Source organism: Oncorhynchus nerka, linkage group LG2 (genome assembly GCF_034236695.1).
Source record: "Oncorhynchus nerka isolate Pitt River linkage group LG2, Oner_Uvic_2.0, whole genome shotgun sequence".
Lineage (NCBI taxonomy): Eukaryota > Metazoa > Chordata > Actinopteri > Salmoniformes > Salmonidae > Oncorhynchus > Oncorhynchus nerka.
In genome coordinates this window covers 62,132,606-62,153,797 of record NC_088397.1, presented here as the reverse complement: position 1 = coordinate 62,153,797, position 21,192 = coordinate 62,132,606, and the positions used below count along the sequence as shown (strand labels likewise).

The following is a 21,192-nucleotide window of genomic DNA, read 5'->3' as shown; positions in this document are numbered from 1 at the left end:
TCTATTTCCCTCTTTCTATTTGCCCCCCACTCACCCCCACCCTCTCTCATTGTCACCTCAGAGGCCTCAGTAAATGATGTGTGTGATTCACAGCTCAGACCATCTTCACTCTGCAGAGCACCTCCGTGCCACGTCTCCTGTAAACTCTAATTGATGTGTGTTTGTGTGCATGTGTGTATATACATTTATGCATCACATACCACCGGCAGGGCTGCATCTCTCGTAAATGGGTTGGGATTTAAAGGCAGAATATCTCACCTTGTTAGACAGAAACACGATCACTTCATTGGCCATGGAACCCAGAGTGCGTCACTGACTGCTACAGCAGCTATAAAGGGGAGTCATTCATACAACTGTCTGCCATGGTAACTTTACATTCAGTTTCTCCCAAAGCAAAACACTCAGTTAAACACTGAAGGGAATTCTGAATAAAGAACATCTATTTTTCTCCTGTATCTTGTTAATGCTGTGACAGATGTGTTACGTGCACCAATCAAATCTGTATGAATCTTAAAATTGGTTTGATGATTTATTTGTGTTTATATTTATTATGGATCCCCATTAGTTCCTGTCAAGGCAGCACTTACTCTCCCTGAGGTTAATTAGTTCCTGCCAAGGCAGCACTTACTCTCCCTGAGGTTAATTAGTTCCTGCCAAGGCAGCACTTACTCTCCCTGAGGTTAATTAGTTCCTGCCAAGGCAGCACTTACTCTCCCTGAGGTTAATTAGTTCCTGCCAAGGTAGCACCTACTCTCCCTGAGGTTAGTTAGTTCCTGCCAAGGCAGCACCTACTCTCCCTGAGGTTAATTAGTTCCTGCCAGGGCAGCACCTACTCTCCCTGAGGTTAATTAGTTCCTGCCAGGGCAGCACTTACTCTCCCTGAGGTTAATTAGTTCCTGCCAAGGCAGCACTTACTCTCCTTGAGGTTAATTAGTTCCTGCCAAGGCAGCACTTACTCTCCCTGAGGTTAATTAGTTCCTGCCAGGGCAGCACTTACTCTCCCTGAGGTTAATTAGTTCCTGCCAGGGCAGCACTTACTCTCCCTGAGGTTAATTAGTTCCTGCCAAGGTAGCACCTACTCTCCCTGAGGTTAGTTAGTTCCTGCCAAGGCAGCACCTACTCTCCCTGAGGTTAATTAGTTCCTGCCAGGGCAGCACTTACACTCCCTGAGGTTAGTTAGTTCCTGCCAGGGCAGCACCTACTCTCCCTGAGGTTAATTAGTTCCTGCCAAGGCAGCACTTACTCTCCCTGGGGTTAATTAGTTCCTGCCAGGGCAGCACTTACTCTCCCTGAGGTTAATTAGTTCCTGCCAAGGCAGCACCTACTCTCCCTGAGGTTAGTTAGTTACTGCCAGGGCAGCACCTACTCTTCCTGAGGTTAATTAGTTCCTGCCAAGGAAGCACCTACTCTCCCTGAGGTTAATTAGTTCCTGCCAAGGCAGCACCTACTCTCCCTGAGGTTAATTAGTTCCTGCCAGGGCAGCACCTACTCTTCCTGAGGTTAATTAGTTCCTACCAGGGCAGCACCTACTCTTACTGAGGTTAATTAGTTCCTGCCAAGGCAGCACCTACTCTCCCTGATGTTAATTAGTTCCTGCCAAGGCAGCACCTACTCTCCCTGAGGTTAATTAGTTCCTGCCAGGGCAGCACCTACTCTTCCTGAGGTTAATTAGTTCCTGCCAGGGCAGCACCTACTCTTCCTGAGGTTAATTAGTTCCTGCCAAGGCAGCACCTACTCTTCCTGAGGTTAATTAGTTCCTGCCAAGGCAGCACCTACTCTTCCTGAGGTTAATTAGTTCCTGCCAAGGCAGCGCCTACTCTTCCTAAGGTTAATTAGTTCCTGCCAAGGCAGTGCCTACTCTTTATGAGGTCAATTAGTTCCTGCCAAGGCAGCACCTACTCTTAATGAGTTCAATTAGTTCCTGCCAAGGCAGCACCTACTCTTCCTGGGGTCCATTATTTATTGCCAAGGCAGCACCTACTCTTCCTGTGGTCCATTAGTTCCTGCCAAGGCAGCACCTACTCTTCCTGGGTCCATTAGTTCCTGTCAAGGCAGCACCTACTCTTCCTGGGGTCCATTAGTTCCTGTCAAGGTAGCACCTACTCTTCCTGTGGTCCATTAGTTCCTGCCAAGGCAGCACCTACTCTTCCTGGGTCCATTAGTTCCTGTCAAGGCAGCACCTACTCTTCCTGGGGTCCATTAGTTCCTGTCAAGGCAGCACCTACTCTTCCTGGGGTCCATTAGTTCCTGTCAAGGTAGCACCTACTCTTCCTGGGGTCCATTAGTTCCTGTCAAGGTAGCACCTACTCTTCCTGGGGTCCAGCAAAATTAAGGCAGTTTATACCATTTTAAAAACATTACAATACATTCACAGACTGTGTGACCTCAGGCCCCTACTCCACCACTACCACATATATACAGTACAAAATCCATGTGTACATGTGTGTATAGTGTGTATGCATGTGTCTGTGCCTATGTTTGTGTTGTTTCATAGTCCCTGCTGTTCCATAAGGTGTTTTTTATGTTTTTTTAAATACAATTTTACTGCTTGCATAACTTACTTGATGTGGAATAGAGTTCCAAGTAGTCATGGCTCTATTTAATACTGTGCGCCTTCTATAGTCTGTTCTGACTATGGAAGACCTCTTGTGGCATGTCTTGTGGAGTATGCATGGGTGTCCAAGCTGTGCGCCAGTAGTTCAAACAGAAAGCTTGGTGCATTCAACATGTCAATACCTCTCATAAATACGAATGAATGTGCCTCTCCACAGCTGTAATGCATGTGGTTTCATTTGCACTACAGAGCCAGTTGAGTGTTTTTTTTCAGGCATGCTTTGTTTGTAGAATTCATGAACAAGTGTATTTACATCAAACAAACAAGGAGAGCAAAGAATAATGTGAGTATTTTAACATAAAATGTCTCTGTTGCAATAAGATGGAAGGACTGTTGACAGAGGAAAGTCTCGACAGAAAGTAGAGTTGGGTAGAGTAGATCTTTATTGTCCCAATAAGCTATTTGTTATGCAGACAAGGAGACATGATACAGGAAAGTGTCAACTTAACGGATATAAGGGATTCAGTCCATTAACGATACAATACAATAGTAACATAAAGCATCAGAGTACACAAATACAAACAGTTCATAATGTGCAATGCAATGGCTTATTTATTAGAAAATTACACTTGTATCACTTTATTTTATTCTCTGTTTAGCCAGGTAAGTCATTGAAAACTAGTTATATTTTACAATGACGACCTAGTCAGTCAAAAGGTGACTGTACAATACACCAATATAGTCATGTGATGGCAGTATGATCACTCACAATAGGTTTTTATGAACAACTACTGTATATACTGTAGTTGCGAATGTGAAGCAGAGTAGGATCAAGTTGCCCGTAGACAACAGATCTATGGCCAGTTTTGCATTGTTCCCTCTTAATGGTTAATGTTGGGATTGTACGTTGATCCTAGGTCTGTGTCTAAGGATAACTTATATCTGTAGCGTGTAATGCTGTCTGAAGAAGTCATGGTGTTCACTCCCCTCTAGAGGGTTCAGTGGTGCTGAGAGAACACAGGTACCTGCCTCATAGGGACTGGAGTTACCCTAACCATCTATCCTAACTTGGGAAAAGCTCTGGGCTTCGGTAACCCTGTGCATCTTTGTAAATAAATACCTTCCCACAACGGCAGTTTTTGCAACCAATGACATAATTGTAGCAATAAGAAGGTAATAGTATTGCTGTTTAACTGTTTAAAGGTGCCCACATACTAGGTTCGCTTTGCTTAACCTAGAACTCGGCTAGGTTAAGCAAACGTCTGTGCCTCACATACTCCCTTAAAAGACCTTCGCTTGAAAAACAAGAAAAAAAACACGAGACGCCGAAGCAACAACATAGCCAGTATACACTTCCTCAAAATAGTCAGAATTAATCGAAGATAAATCCAGAAATCGGTAATAAATTGGCGTTTTGGACGAGGAGGTCTTAGTCGCATGAAAAAATGTGTGAAAAAATGACAACAAACACTTCTTTCAAGAATCCCTTCAATAGTTCCCATTCCTACTAGGAGTAGTACAGTTGACCAATCACCGACAAAAAGGGTGTAGACTTCGACTACCGAACTTTGACTTGCCTCAAGAAAATGTTTTGTGTGCATGAACCTGCCGAACATCAAAACGAACAAAAACGTCACAACATTTTGTCATAATATATGCTCAAACTGTTTCACCTGTGAAGCATACAGTAAGATTTACAATCCCATTGTGGTTATCAAATGTGAGTGAAGGGTCTAACTTGAGGTGGAATGTAGAGGTGGGACTAGTGGAGGAGAGTGGACATCCCTACAGTACACTGAAACACCAGTAGCTGAGGGCCTAGGGGTTGGTTTGGAATGAAACCTGTGTCTGTAGCGTCTGCCTCTGGACCAGCCAGCGGCAAGCTGACTCCCCTCTCATTTCCAATACACCTTCTCCATCTCTGAAAGAGAAAGAGAGAGACTATTGTAATAAATGAATAAACATATATATATATATATATGTACAGTAAATTGAATGTAATATTTTGTGCTGAGTGTACAAAACATTAAGAACACTTACTCTTTCCATGACATAGACTGACCAAGTGAATCCAGGTGAAAGTTGTGATCCCTTATTGATGTCACTTGTTCTATTCACATCAAAATAGTATAGATTTAAGGGCCTTCCGGGTGGCGCAGTGCCAGCTGTGCCACCAGAGACTCTGGGTTCGCGCCCAGGCTCTGTCGTAACCGGCCGCGACCGGGAGGTCCGTGGGGCGACGCACAATTAGCCTAGCGTCGTCCAGGTTAGGGAGGGTTTGGCCGGTAGGGATATCCTTGTCTCATCGCGCACCAGCGACTCCTATGGCGGGCCGGGCGCAGTGCACGCTGACTAAGGTTGCACCAGTGACCCCTGTGGCGGGCCGGGCGCAGTGCACGCTGACCAAGGTTGCACCAGTGACCCCTGTGGCGGGCCGGGCGCAGTGCACGCTAACCAAGGTTGCACCAGCGACTCCTATGGCGGGCCGGGCGCAGTGCACGCTAACCAAGGTTGCACCAGCGACTCCTATGGCGGGCCGGGCGCAGTGCACGCTAACCAAGGTTGCACCAGCGACTCCTATGGCGGGCCGGGCGCAGTGCACGCTGACCAAGGTTGCCAGGTGTTTCCTCCGACACATTGGTGCGGCTGGCTTCCGGGTTGGATGGCGCTGTGTTAAGAAGCAGTGCGGCTTGGTTGGGTTGTGTATCGGAGGACGCATGACTTTCAACCTTCGTCTCTCCCGAACGATGAGACAAGATAGTAGCTACTAAACAATTGGGGAGAAAAAGGGCTAAAATTAAAAAATGTTAAAAATTGTATAGATTTAGGGGAGGAGACGGGTTAAAGAAATATTTTTGTTGGAAGGTGTTCTTAATGTTTTGGACACTCAGTGTATTTAAAAAAACTCTAAACTTAGTGTTGTGTAAGTTCGAAAATTTGTTGTGCATCATCAGTTTCCCCTTATTTTGTCAGTAACTAAGAGTCGCTCAATTAGACATGTCAGCTAACAATTTTTAGATTGGTAAATGAGTCTCGCCAGTTATCTAGACTTGTGGTAATCATGGCCGAATACCGAGCGCATGCATGGCACGTGCTCAGGGGCCCTGACCTCCAGGGGGCCCCCATTGATCTTGTTAGTCACACTCAATCAGATATCATTAACATGGCATAATTCATGGAAAAATGTGTAGAATTGCAGGAAATTTGCTTTCAAACTGCTAAAATAATTATCTGCTCCATGGCAAAATGAGTAGAATTGTATAAAGTGTGTTATGAAAAAAGAAAAGAAAAAGCAAGAAAGGCTAGAGCCGGCCCTGCATACTTCATATGGATGGGAGACATGGAGGGTTTAAGTGTGTGTGTGTGTGTGTGTGTGTGTGTGTGTGTGTGTGTGTGTGTTACCTTTGTCCAGGTCGATGACTTTGGGCAGGGTGGACATTTGAACCTTCTCCCTCAGCAGGTTGTTTTTGTAGTCTGAGAGACAGAAGAGAGTGGAGTGAATACACATACACACACACACACACACCCACACACACACACACACACACACCTAGTTTCTTCTCCTCCTGGTTGCACGTCTTGACTTCAGGAACGTCCATCTCAAACTCAATGGTGGCCATGTCACCCCTGTTGGATCTATCACAGAGAGAAGAGTGAGTGTGTCAGTGAGTGAGCGAGCGAGCGTGTGCATGTGTGTGTCCAAGTTTCTCACCTCATAGATGTCTGTGGGTAAAACTCCACCGCTGAAACACAAACACAAAAACACAGTAAAGATAAAGACAGGCTGACTCAGACTCACTGACAGAGAGAGAGAGAGAAAGCTGACAGACACAGATCCAAAGTTAGTTAGTCAGGTCTTAGTACAGGAGCTCAGACCTTTGGTCTTGCGTCGGTGGGTAATGATGATGATGATGAGCACAATGAAGGCCAGGAGGAGGAGCGTCGTCAGGATGTAGCCAAGGGGCAGCAGGAAATGATGTCGCTGATCGGGCAGGATGACGTTGATGACACGTGGCGCCTCAGCCTTGCTATCCTCTGAGGAACGGAGAGGATTGTTAACCAATGGCTCCCCCTGTCTGTAATACACCCAGACTAAGATAAAAGTATATTCTGGCCACCAGGTGGGGCACTCTGGTCACTGTTGGAAGCTTCACTGATGCTGCTCTGGTAAAGTGAGTGAACAACAACAGCAGCTAAATACATTGGATCAACTCCTGTACAATAGAGCTCATAGACATAATAAATCATTAACCGACCTGTTTGCTATGTTCAGGCTTAGGGATATGTCCCCAAAAAATATATTTAGTTTCTGTATGACTGTACTTGCTTTTAGGTATTTGTACAGATTTGATTTCAGACCGTTCTTGGGGAGGGAGGGGTGTTTATAGTGGCAACGTAGATAGTAGATCAGACTGTGAAATCATTGGCTAGGGCATTTCAATTCCTTTCCCTGAAAAGCCAGTATAAATCTCACAGTTATTGAGTGTGTGTGTGTGTGTACAGTATGTGTGTGTGTGTGTGTGTGTATGTTTACGTGCATCTTTGTCTCTTTTGTCATGTCAATTGGGAACTCCAACGCCATGATGTCATCCCTACCAGTGCCAAGCCGTGTTGTAACATTGTAAAAATATATAGAAATATCCATGATAGTGGACAACAATTGGACAATCAACAATAGCTGTGTGCTGATCTACTGAGTGTTGAGAAGTAGAGCCACTACAACTGCTGGTTTCCTTTAGGCTCGTAAAAAATGTGCAAGGCAAGAGGCAGCCGGGGAGCAGCTGCCCAGCATGTCTGAGCCAAAACGAGTTCCAGACCTGAAGTCATACTGTGATTTACTTTTCCTGGCAGTAAAAGACAGAGAGAGGGAAGGAGGGAAGGAGAGAGAGTGATGGAAGGATGGACAGAGGGAAAGAGTTGGGGATTCAGTGATTTCTGTACTGTAACTCTTCAAGCATGTCTGTCATAGTAGACTTAACACAGAGACAACCGTAAACAAAGGGATCTGATTCAAAACCATCTGTTTGTTTGGCCTTGGTCCATCTCCTGGGATCCTCCTCTCTCTCTCTGTGTGTGTGTGTGTGTGTGTGTGTGTGGTCTCAGACAGACCCTTCCACACTCTGCCTGAACAACACTGAGAAGTGGGCCAAATAGGAGGGGGGAGAAGGGGGCAGCTGCAGCCTAATATGGTGACTGGAGTATGTTCGAGTGGGTGTGTCGAAAGGAAATGAGTGGAAAGGAGTAGAAAATAGTAGGCGTGTCGAAAGGAAAGGAGTGGGTGTGTCGAAAGGAAAGGAGTGGGTGTGTCGAAAGGAAAGGAGTGGGTGTGTCGAAAGGAAAGGAGTGGGTGTGTCGAAAGGAAAGGAGTAGGTGTGTCGAAAGGAAAGGAGTGGGTGTGTCGAAAGGAAAGGAGTAGATGTGTTGAAAGGAAAGGAGTGGGTGTGTCGAAAGGAAAGGAGTGGGTGTGTCGAAAGGAAAGGAGTGGGTGTGTCGAAAGGAAAGGAGTGGGTGTGTCGAAAGAAAGGAAAGGAGTGGGTGTGTCGAAAGGAAAGGAGTAGGTGTGTCGAAAGGAAAGGAGTGGGTGTGTCGAAAGGAAAGGAGTGGGTGTGTCGAAAGGAAAGGAGTAGATGTGTTGAAAGGAAAGGAGTGGGTGTGTCGAAAGGAAAGGAGTGGGTGTGTCGAAAGGAAAGGAGTGGGTGTGTCGAAAGGAAAGGAGTGGGTGTGTCGAAAGAAAGGAAAGGAGTGGGTGTGTCGAAAGGAAAGGAGTAGGTGTGTCGAAAGGAAAGGAGTGGGTGTGTCGAAAGGAAAGGAGTGGGTGTGTCGAAAGGAAAGGAGTAGGTGTGTCGAAAGGAAAGGAGTGGGTGTGTCGAAAGGAAAGGAGTGGGTGTGTCGAAAGAAAGGAAAGGAGTGGGTGTGTCGAAAGGAAAGGAGTAGATGTGTCAAAAGGAAAGGAGTGGATGTGTCGAAAGGAAAGGAGTGGGTGTGTCGAAAAGAAAGGAGTGGGTGTGTCAAAAGGAAAGGAGTGGATGTGTCGAAAGGAAAGGAGTGGGTGTGTCGAAAGGAAAGGAGTAGATGTGTCAAAAGGAAAGGAGTGGATGTGTCGAAAGGAAAGGAGTGGGTGTGTCGAAAGGAAAAGAGTAGATTTTTTAATCTATATTTAACTAGGCAAGTCAGTTAAGAACAAATTCTTATTTTCAATGATGGCCTAGGAACAGTGGGTTAACTGCCTGTTCAGGGGCAGAACGACAGATTTGTACCTTGTTAGCTCGGGGGTTTGTACTTGCAACCTTCCGGTTACTAGTCTAACACTCTAACCATTAGGCTACCCTGCCGCCCGATGTGTCGAAAGGAAATGAGTAGGTGTGTCGAAAGGAAAGGAGTAGATGGGTTGAAAGTAAAGGAGTGGATGTGTCGAAAGGAAAGGAGTAAGTGTGTCGAAAGGAAAGGAGTGGGTGTGTCGAAAGGAAAGGAGTGGGTGTGTCGAAAGGAAAGGAGTGGGTCTGTCGAAAGGAAAGGAGTAGATGTGTCGAAAGGAAAGGAGTAGATGTGTCGAAAGCATTCTGCTATATGTTAGACGGTCTTGATTGAGCATTGTTTTTGTTTTTTTCAAGCAATTACCGTTGTTTGGAGTTGAGTCTATTGGAGTTGTATTTTATTTTTCCACAAATAATTGTAAATGTTCAGTTATAAAACTGACAATTGTTTTTTAATTTTTTTAAATTTAAAGTATGATGATGTGTTTAGTGAAGGTCAATACATGATGCTAATTGGTGGTTCTAATTTTTGAAATAGTGCCTTGGTTTTTTCCTCCGCTGTCTCCGGTCAGTAGATTTTAGACAAAGTCTTTTTAAAGATGAACAGTATTATTCAACACTGTTGAACTGATGATGTGTGTAGTGTATTTTATTTATATGATTATGGAGCTGTTCTTTGTTTGCTTTTGAGGAAACTAATAGGCTCTTTTTTTGGTGCATCGTTGAGTAGTATGAGTTTGTACATTTGCCAGTATGCGTTGTATATGTGACTGTCACCCTTGACATTCGCTTCCAGTTTAGATGGTTTGGATCACATGTGTCAAACTCATTCCACGGAGGGCCAAGTGTCAGCGGGTTTTGCTCCTCCCTTGTATGTCACGTTCTGACATTAGTTCCTTTGATTTGTCTTTGTTTTAGTATTTGTCAGGGCGTGAGTTGGGTGGGTTGTCTATGTTCCGTTTTCTATGTTGTGTTTTTGCGTTTGGCCTGGTATGGTTCTCAATCAGAGGCAGGTGTCGTAAGTTGTCTCTGATTGAGAATCATACTTAGGTAGCCTTTTTCCACTTGTGTTTCGTGGGTGTTTATTTTCTGTCTTTGTGTATGTCACCAGACAGGACTGTTTCGTTTTCGCATCATTCTCGTTGTTATTTTTGTTTTAGTGTTCTGATTTGAATAAATACAGTGCCTTGCGAAAGTATTCGGCCCCCTTGAACTTTGCGACCTTTTGCCACATTTCAGGCTTCAAACATAAAGATATAAAACTGTATTTTTTTGTGAAGAAGCAACAACAAGTGGGACACAATCATGAAGTGGAACGACATTTATTGGATATTTGAAACTTTTTTAACAAATCAAAAACTGAACAATTGGGCGTGCAAAATTATTCAGCCCCTTTACTTTCAGTGCAGCAAACTCTCTCCAGAAGTTCAGTGAGGATCTCTGAATGATCTAATGTTGACCTAAATGACTAATGATGATAAATACAATCCACCTGTGTGTAATCAAGTCTCCGTATAAATGCACCTGCACTGTGATAGTCTCAGAGGTCCGTTAAAAGCGCAGAGAGCATCACGAAGAACAAGGAACACACCAGGCAGGTCCGAGATACTGTTGTGAAGAAGTTTAAAGCCGGATTTGGATACAAAAAGATTTCCCAAGCTTTAAACATCCCAAGGAGCACTGTGCAAGCGATAATATTGAAATGGAAGGAGTATCAGACCACTGCAAATCTACCAAGACCTGGCCGTCCCTCTAAACTTTCAGCTCATACAAGGAGAAGACTGATCAGAGATGCAGCCAAGAGGCCCATGATCACTCTGGATGAACTGCAGAGATCTACAGCTGAGGTGGGAGACTCTGTCCATAGGACAACAATCAGTCGTATATTGCACAAATCTGGCCTTTATGGAAGAGTGGCAAGAAGAAAGCCATTTCTTAAAGATATCCATAAAAAGTGTAATTTAAAGTTTGCCACAGGCCACCTGGGAGACACACCAAACATGTGGAAGAAGGTGCTCTGGTCAGATGAAACCAAAATTGAACTTTTTGGCAACAATGCAAAACGTTATGTTTGGCGTAAAAGCAACACAGCTCATCACCCTGAACACACCATCCCCACTGTCAAACATGGTGGTGGCAGCATCATGGTTTGGGCCTGCTTTTCTTCAGCAGGGATAGGGAAGATGGTTAAAATTGATGGGAAGATGGATGGAGCCAAATACAGGACCATTCTGGAAGAAAACCTGATGGAGTCGATTTGTCTGAGACGATTTGTCTTCCAACAAGACAATGATCCAAAACATAAAGCAAAATCTACAATGGAATGGTTCAAAAATAAACATATCCAGGTGTTAGAATGGCCAAGTCAAAGTCCAGACCTGAATCCAATCGAGAATCTGTGGAAAGAACTGAAAACTGCTGTTCACAAATGCTCTCCATCCAACCTCACTGAGCTCGAGCTGTTTTGCAAGGAGGAATGGGATAAAATTTCAGTCTCTCGATGTGCAAAACTGATAGAGACATACCCCAAGCGACTTACAGCTTTAATCGCAGCAAAAGGTGGCGCTACAAAGTATTAACTTAAGGGGGCTGAATAATTTTGCACGCCCAATTTTTCAGTTTTTGATTTGTTAAAAAAGTTTGAAATATCCAATAAATGTCGTTCCACTTCATGATTGTGTCCCACTTGTTGTTGATTCTTCACAAAAAAATACAGTTTTATATCTTTATGTTTGAAGCCTGAAATGTGGCAAAAGGTCGCAAAGTTCAAGGGGGCCGAATACTTTCGCAGGCCTGATGTGGCCTGTAAACCAGGAGTTTCCTAACACCATTGTTAGGGTATAATTAGGCCCTCAAAGAAAGGCCTTTTGATATACAGTATGTAGTCATAAAGACTTTAATTTAAAAGGCTAATAAGGCTGGTGGAACCGTTCATAGAGGGTTCTAAGAATAACCTTTAAAAGATAAAAAGGGTTCTTGGTAGAACCGTTCATAGAGGGTTCTTGGTAGAACCGTTCATAGAGAGTTCTAGGAAAAACCTTTAGGTGATAAAAGGGTTCTTGGTAGAACCATTTATAGAGGGTTCTATGACGAACCCTACATAAAGGGTTCTAGGTAGAACCCTCTGCAAAGGGTTCTACCTAGCACCAAAACAGTTCTCCTATTCTTTTCTGTATACATCAATGATGTTGCTCTTGCTGCTGGTGATTCTCTGATCCACCTCTACGCAGACGACACCATTCTGTATACTTCTGGCCCTTCCTTGGACACTGTGTTAACTAACCTCCAGACGAGCTTCAATGCCATACAACTCTCCTTCCGTGGCCTCCAACTGCTCTTAAACGCAAGTAAAACTAAATGCATGCTTTTCAATCGATCGCTGCCCGCACCTGCTCGCCCGTCCAGCATCACTACTCTGGACGGCTCTGACTTAGAATACGTGGACAACTACAAATACCTGGGTGTCTGGTTAGACTGTGAACTCTCCTTCCAGACTCACATTAAGCATCTCCAATCCAAAATTAAATCTAGAATCAGCTTCCTATATCGCAACAAAGCATCCTTCACTCATGCTGCCAAACATACCCTCGTAAAACTGACCATCCTACCGATCCTCGACTTCGGTGATGTCATCTATAAAATAGCCTCCAACACTCTACTCAATAAACTGGATGCAGTCTATCACAGTGCCATCTGTTTTGTCACCAAATCCCCATACACTACCCACCATTGCGACCTGTACGCTCTCGTTGGTTAGCCCTCGCGTCATACTCGTCGCCAAACCCACTGGCTACAGGTTATCTACAAGTCTCTGCTAGGTAAAGCCCTGCCTTATCTCAGCTCACTGGTCACCATAGCAGCACCCACTCGTAGCACACGCTCCAGCAGGTATATCTCACTGGTCACCCCCAAAGCCAATTCCTCCTTTGGTTGTCTTTCCTTCCAGTTCTCTGCTGCCCATGACTGGAACGAGTTGCAAAAATCTCTGAAGCTGGAGACTCACATCTCCCTCACTAGCTTTAAGCACCAGCTGTCAGAGCAGTTTACAGATCACTGCACCTGTACTTAGCCTATCTGTAAACAGCCCATCTATCTACCTACCTCATCCCCATACTGGTATTTATTTATTTATTTTGCTCCTTTGCACTCCAGTTTCTCTACCTGCACATTCATCTTCTGCCGATCTACCATTCCAGTGTTTTATTGCTATATTGTAATTACTTCACCACCATGGCCTATTTATTTCCTTAACTTACCTCATTTGCACTCACTGTATATAGACTTTTTGTTTTATTTTGTTCTACTGTATTATTGACTGTATGTTTTGTTTATTCCATGTGTAACTCTGTGTTATTGTATGTGTCGAATTGCTACGCTTTATCTTGGCCATATGGCAGTTGCAAATGAGAACTTGTTTTCAACTAGCCTACCTGAATCAAATAAAAATAAATAAAAATGGAGATAAACCGAAGAACCCTTTATTTTTTTGTAAGTGTGCACTCCTTTCGACACACCCACACACCATATTGGGCTTCAGCTACCCATACTTGTAGAATCTCTCTCTCAATTTAAATCAATTCAAGGGCTTTATTGGCATGGGAAACATATGTTAACATTGCCAAAGCAAGTGAAATAGATCAAACAAAAGTGAAATAAACAATAAAAATGAACAGTAAACATTGCACACACAGAAGTTCCAAAATAATAAAGACATTTCAAATGTCATATTATGTCTACATACAGAGTACAAAAGGGAAAATAAATAAACATAAATATGGGTTGTATTTACATTGGTGTTTGTTCTTCACTGGTTGACCTTTTCTTGTGGCAACAAGTCACAAATATTGCTGCTGTGATGGCACACTGTAGTATTTCACCCAGTAGATATGGGAGTTTACCAAAATTGGGTTTGTTTTTTAATTCTTTGTGGATCTGTGTAATTTGACAGAAATATGTGTCTAATATGGTCATACATTTGTCAGAAGGTTAGGAAGTGCAGCTCAGTTTCCACCTCATTGTGTGGGCAGTGAGCGCATAACCTGTCTTCTCTTGAGAGCCAGGTCTGCCTACGACGCCCTTTCTCAATAGCAAGGCTATGCTCACTGAGTCTATACGTAGTCAAAGCTTTCCTTAAGTTTGGATCAGTCACAGTGGTCAGGTATTCTGCCACTGTGAACTCTCTGTTTAGGGTCAGTCACAGTGGTCAGGTATTCTACCACTGTGTACTCTCTGTTTAGGGCCATATAGCATTCTAGTTTGCTCTGTTTTTTTGTTAATTACTTGACACATTGGAAAGAATTATCTTTTTGTTTTCTCATGATTTGGTTGGGTCTAATTGTGTTGCTGTTTTGGGGCTCTGTTGGGTCTGTTTGTGTTTGAACAGAGCCACAGGACTAGCTTGCTTAGGGGACTCTTCTACAGCTTCAATCGCTTCCTTTTAGGTGGTTGAAGAATTTTAACAGCTCTTTTCTAGGTGCTGCTGTAGGCCCTCCTTGGTTGGTGACAGAAGCACCATATCATCAGCAAACAGTAGACATTTGATATCAGATTCTGGTAGGGTGAAGCCGGGTGCTGCAGACTGTTCTAGTGCACTCGCAAATCCGTTGATATATAGGGTGTGGCTTAAGCTGCATCCCTGTCTCACCCCATGGCCCATTGGAAAGAAATGTGGGCTTTTTTGCCAATTTTGTGTAGATGGATTTTATAATGTTGTATGTTTTTCCCCCAACACCACTTTCCATCCATTTGTATACAGACCCTCATGCCAAATTAGGGTCAAAGGCTCTTTTGAAATCAATAAAGCATGAGAAGACTTTGCCTTTGTTTTGGTTTGTTTGTTTGCCAATTATGGTGTGCAGGGTGAATATGTGGTCTGTCATATGGTAATTTGGTAAAAAGCCAATTTGACATTTGCTCAGTACATTGTTTTCACTGAGGAAATGTACAAGTCTGCTGTTAATGATAATGCAGAGGATTTTCCAAAGGTTGCTGTTGACGCATATCCCACGGTAGTTATTGGGGACAATTTTGTCTCCACCTTTGTGTATTGGGGTGATCAGTCCTTGGTTCCAAATATTGGGTAAGATGCCAGCGCTAAGGATGATGTTAAAGTGTTTAATTATAGCCAATTAGAATTTGGTGTCTGTATATTTTATCATTTCATTGAGGATACCATCAACACCACAGTCCTTTTTGGGTTGGAGGGTTTGTATTTTGTCCTGTAGTTCATTCAATGTAATTGGAGAATCCAGTGGGTTCTGGTAGTCTAAGTTGATTCTAAGATTTGTATTTTATCATGCTTATGTTTTTGCTGTTTGTTCTTTTTTATAGGGCCAAAAAGATTGGAGAAGTGGTCTACCCATACATCTCCATTTTGGATAGATAATTCTTTGTGTTGTTTGTTTAGTGTTTTCAAATTTTCCCAGAAGGGGTTAGATTTTATCGATTCTTCAATTACATTGAGCTGATTTCTGACGCGCGGTTCCTTCTTTTTCCGTAGTGTATTTCTGTATTGTTTTAGTGATTTACCATAGTGAAGGCGTAGACTCAGGTTTTCTGAGTCTCTATGTTTTTGGTTGGACAGGTTTCTCAATTTCTTTCTTAGGATTTAACATTCTTCATTGAACCATTTGTCATTGATGTTAACTTTCTTCGGTTATTTGTTTGACATTTTTAGATTTTATAGGGAAGCCGAGAGGTCACATATACTGTTTAGATTTTCTACTGCCAAGTTTACACCTTCACTATTACAGCGGAACCTTTTGTCCAGGAAGTTGTCTAAAAGGGATTGAATTTGTTGTTGCCTATTTTTTTTGTTTCTCTCTCTCATCAAGTGAAGTTCCTGTTCTTATTTATGACCAAGTTTGATTTGTTTTGTCATTTTTGAGGGGGGGGAATACAGATACATTATCCATGTAAATGTTTAAGTTTAGAAAACATGTACCCATAGGCTGCCACTCAACAAAAAAGCATCAAGTAAATATATACAGAGTTTAAGTAATAATAACAGAAAAAGCTAACAAAAAATAAGTGGGACCCCACCCCCAACCCCACCCCCAACCCCACCCAGCCAACATCTCTCCATCCAACCCCACCCCCAACCCCACCCAGCCAACATCTCTCCATCCAACCCCACCCCCAACCCCACCCAGCCAACATCTCTCCATCCAACCCCACCCCCAACCCCACCCAGCCAACATCTCTCCATCCAACCCCACCCCCAACCCCACCCAGCCAACATCTCTCCATCCAACCCCACCCCCAACCCCACCCAGCCAACATCTCTCCATCCAACCCCACCCCCAACCCCACCCAGCCAACATCTCTCCATCCAACCCCACCCCCAACCCCACCCAGCCAACATCCCCATCCAACCCCACCCCCAACCCCACATCCCCATCCAACCCCACCCCCAACCCCACCCAGCCAACATCTCTCCATCCAACCCCACCCCCAACCCCACCCAGCCAACATCTCTCCATCCAACCCCACCCCCAACCCCACCCAGCCAACATCTCTCCATCCAACCCCACCCCCAACCCCACCCAGCCAACATCTCTCCATCCAACCCCACCCCCAACCCCACCCAGCCAACATCTCTCCATCCAACCCCACCCCCAACCCCACCCAGCCAACATCTCTCCATCCAACCCCACCCCCAACCCCACCCAGCCAACATCTCTCCATCCAACCCCACCCCCAACCCCACCCAGCCAACATCTCTCCATCCAACCCCACCCCCAACCCCACCCAGCCAACATCTCTCCATCCAACCCCACCCCCAACCCCACCCAGCCAACATCTCTCCATCCAACCCCACCCCCAACCCCACCCAGCCAACATCTCTCCATCCAACCCCCCTAGCAACTAGGGTTGCTCGTCAGTCAGAGACCCAGATGCAGACACGGGAGGCAGATGGTTTGAGTCTTTGATATTTATTAGTCCAAAAGAAGTAGGCAAGAGAAGGGTCATGGACAGGCAAAATATCAAAACCAGTTCAGAGTCCAGGAGGAACAGCATGGGAGGCAGGCTCGAGGTCAGGGCAGGCAGAATGGTCAGGCAGGCGGGTACAGTCCAGAAAACAGGCAAGGGTCAAAACCAGTTCAGAGTCCAGGAGGAACAGCATGGGAGGCAGGCTCGAGGTCAGGGCAGGCAGAATGGTCAGGCAGGCGGGTACAGTCCAGAAAACAGGCAAGGGTCAAAACCAGTTCAGAGTCCAGGAGGAACAGCATGGGAGGCAGGCTCGAGGTCAGGGCAGGCAGAATGGTCAGGCAGCCGGGTACAGTCCAGAAAACAGGCAAGGGTCAAAACCAGTTCAGAGTCCAGGAGGAACAGTGTGGGAGGCAGGCTCGAGGTCAGCGCAGGCAGAATGGTCAGGCAGGCGGGTACAGTCCAGAAAACAGGCAAGGGTCAAAACCAGTTCAGAGTCCAGGAGGAACAGTGTGGGAGGCAGGCTCGAGGTCAGGGCAGGCAGAATGGTCAGGCAGGCGGGTACAGTCCAGAAAACAGGCAAGGGTCAAAACCAGTTCAGAGTCCAAGAGGAACAGTGTGGGAGGCAGGCTCGAGGTCAGGGCAGGCAGAATGGTCAGGCAGGCGGGTACAGTCCAGAAAACAGGCAAGGGTCAAAACCAGTTCAGACTCCAGGAGGAACAGCATGGGAGGCAGGCTCGAGGTCAGGGCAGGCAGAATGGTCAGGCAGGCGGGTACAGTCCAGAAAACAGGCAAGGGTCAAAACCGAGAGGACTAGTAAAAGAGAAGAGAAACGGCAGGAGCATGGTAGGATGCCACCTGGTTGACCGGGGTGTCGGCGGTGGAAGTTGGTGATGAGGGCTGAATCCAGGATGTCTCTAGCTGTAACCCAGCACCTCTCCTCCGGGCCATAACCCCCCCAGTCAACCAGGTACTGGAAACCCCTGCCCCATGGTCAAACACCCAGGAGACGTCTCACCGTGTTAGAGTCCAGAAAACAGGCAAGGGTCAAAACCGGGAGGACTAGTAAAAGAGAATAGAACAGGCAGGAGCATGGGAAAAACACACTGGTTGACTTGGAACATACAAGACAAACTGGCACAGAGAGACAGGAAACACAGGGATATATACACCAGGGAAAACAAGCGACACCTGGAGGGGGCGGAGACAATAACAAGGACAGGTGAAACTGATCAGGGTGTGACATATGTTCACTTCAGGGCCTGAAACACCCCATAATTCAATATGCGATGATTGTACATTCAAAACTTAAAACCTCAAGGTCAATATGGAGAAGTCAACGTATAATTATAAGTAAAAATGAATGTAAATAAGTTTGAAATTGTGCTACTCATGCACAAATACGTCTCGCAAAGGTAATGATGTTTTTGTTTGGTTAGCTTTTGGAAATTGTAGAAATAGAACATTTCCCTTCTTCAGAAGTTCCAGCTAGGCAGGCTAATGTTAGTAAGCTAACTAATTTGCTATCTATCATACAGTAGGCGTATATTAATAATGATATAGTTAATATAAGTAGACATGCAATAATAATTGACTGTAGCGCATATAAAGCATCCTCAAGCTACCGGGTGACGAATTTCAGGGCAGGGGCGGTCCACTTAAAATGAATTCCTTCCTCCCTCGCCCCTCGCCCTGCAAGTGTCAACTCGTCAGACATCATGAAACATCATCAGAAATGTCCACTTCATTTGAGGGCTGAGGGGAGAGGGTGTGTCTGTTAAGTGTTTGGAATGCAGAAATGTTTAACCTACTAGGAATGCCTTGGAGATCAACCAGCGATCGCGATCGACCGGTTGGTGACCACTAGTCTAGATATAGTAAAATATAATCTGCATATAATGAGATGAAGTGATCAATTGATTTGAGGGGAATGTGTGTTATTTCCTTTGATTGACGAATTGCCTGGGCCATATATAATAAAAATAGCACGGGTGAAATTGGATCGCCTTGTCTGCGGACTCTTGTGATTCTGGATGGAGCAGATATTGCCTGTTATAACTATAGCTGAGGGATTGGCATATAGCATTTTAATAATTTTAATCAAATTGGAGCCAATTCCCATATGTTCCAAGACAGACCAGAGATATAACTTTCTAATCTATCAAAAGCTGTTTCTGCATGGAGAGATAATACAGTTGTTTCTGATGAAGCATCATATGTAATAGTCGACCGAGGTCCGTGCGGATCAATTTTGGTAAGTGTTGAGAGGGGACGACAACATTTTGAGAAAACAGTTTAATATCTGTGTTTATCAAAGATAGGTGGCGATAGTGAGAACACTGGGTGGCATCCTTACCTTTTTTTAACTCTAGGTGATCGGTGTCCCTAAACTGGGACAGTTGTTGCTAACGTGCACTAATGTGATTAGAATGATGTTGTAAGTAACAACAAACTTTCCAGGATATAGACATGTCTTATATGGGCAGAAAGCTTACATTCTTGTTAAACTAACTGCATTGTCCGAATTACAGTAGTTATTACAGTGAAAAAGACCATACTATTGTTTGAGGAGAGTGCACAACAACATAACACTTTTATCACAGCAACTGGTTGATACATTCACCTGTGAAGGTACATAAATGTACTTACATTCAGTAATCTTGCTCTGATTTGTCATCCTGAGTGTCCCAGAGATAAAATGTAGCATAGTTTAGATTGATCAAATCCATTTTTATATTTAAATGTAGGAACTGGGTTCTACAGTTTGAACCTCTGCTGTCTCTGATTTAAAAATGTAATAGACCTCAGGAGGAATAATATCCCATCCATATGATTTGCCTTTGTTCATGCTATCCAATGCCCTTTTGAGGCGATCTTCCTGATTCTGTCAATAAACAATGAAAAAGAGAGAGAGAAAGTAGGAGAATGAAAAAGAAAGAGAAAGGCAGAGGGGAGGAAGAGAGCATGAGGGAGAGAGAAAAGTGAATACATTTTGATGAGATGGAGGTAAACAAACTGAAGATGAAGGCAAAGTCAAGTTCAAATAAGTGCCTGTGGGACCTCAGGATAGGGAGAGGAGAAAAACAGGAATGAGACAGCGATAAAGAGAGAGATAGAGGGAGAGAGAAAAATGCTCTAACTCGTTTAGAATGTCCGGTCTGGGCCAAAGTCAACAGCAAGCCAGACACGCTGGGTAGAATCAGAGGGTACTACAGGCACAGAATCTACTAGTGTGTGTGTGTGTGTGTGTGTGTGTGTGTGTGTGTGTGTGTGTGTGTGTGTGTGTGTGTGTGTGTGTGTGTGTGTGTGTGTGTGTGTGTGTGTGTGTGTGTGTGTGTGTGTGTGTGTGTGTGTGTGTGTCGTGTGTGTGTGTGTCGGTGTCTGTCTGTCTGTCTGTCTTTCATGGATGGGAGGTGGGGTGTAGTAGGGGGTTTGGGAATTGCTAAGAGTTAAGTGTTAAACATGTTATTCAACTGAGATTGGAGGAACTTTGAGTTGAGAGAAAAAACACACACCCAAACACACATACTGTACACACACAGCCATGGCTCCAAAGAACACAGATATTTCTCAACCACACTCAATGACTTTCCCACATTCTCATTTGTGGCTTCAGAATAGCACCCCCTCCCCGAACACACACACACACACACACACACACACACACACACACACACACACACACACACACACACACACACACACACACACACACACACACACACACACACACACACACACACACACACACACACACACACACACACACACACACACACACACACACACACACACACACACACACACCGTCTCTCTCTACATTTGCAGTGGTGGGTTGGCTGATTTCCAGACATAAACACATAGTTATCTGCTGATCATGGACGGAGCAAAGAAACAAAGGAGAAAGAAAAGGAGGTAATAATGGGAATTAGAGAGAAAGGACGAGAAAGGGAGAGAGCATAGCTAACTGGGAGGGGGAGAGAGCATAGCTAACTGGGAGGGGGAGAGAGCATAGCTAACTGGGAGGGGGAGAGAGCATAGCTAACTGGGAGGGGGAGAGAGTCTGGTGGCAGAGTGAGCGATATGGGACAGGGACTGTCTGAAGACAAAACCAGATCCTCAAAACTAACCTCAGACTACACCCCCCTCCCCGTCACACACACTCCATCTACCCTCCACATTTTCCCTCTTGAGAGTGGGGGGGGCTGAATGCTGAGAGGTGGTGGAGTGGGTTTAGGAAGTTAGGGAGACTGGCGTGGGTGGGTTTGCTAGGTTAGGCATGGGAGGAGTGGGAGAAGGGGTAAGGAAGGAGATGTTTGGAAGGCTGTTTGGGTTGGGAGGAGGGGTAAGGAGGGGGCAGGTTAGGGAGACTGGCCAGGGTGGGTTGGGGTAAGGAGGATTTGGAAGGCTGGGTTGGGTTGGGAGGAGGGGTAAGGAGGGGGCAGGTTAGGGAGA

At 44.8% G+C, this 21,192-nt stretch overlaps 1 protein-coding gene across 1 annotated transcript in view; it reads right to left on the bottom strand.

Moving 5' to 3' along the window:
* Positions 1-2,974: 2,974 nt before the first annotated feature.
* Positions 2,975-21,192, bottom strand: part of LOC115139170 (matrix remodeling-associated protein 8-like) — a 42,016-nt gene continuing 23,798 nt past the window's right edge. The window contains exons 8-12 of the mRNA XM_065000940.1: positions 6,431-6,589; positions 6,267-6,297; positions 6,105-6,190; positions 5,957-6,028; positions 2,975-4,475 (exon numbers count right to left, since the gene is read on the bottom strand). Coding sequence (XP_064857012.1) covers positions 4,450-4,475; positions 5,957-6,028; positions 6,105-6,190; positions 6,267-6,297; positions 6,431-6,589 — 374 coding nt within the window. The 3' untranslated portion in view covers positions 2,975-4,449. The remainder of the gene's footprint in view (positions 4,476-5,956; positions 6,029-6,104; positions 6,191-6,266; positions 6,298-6,430; positions 6,590-21,192) is intronic.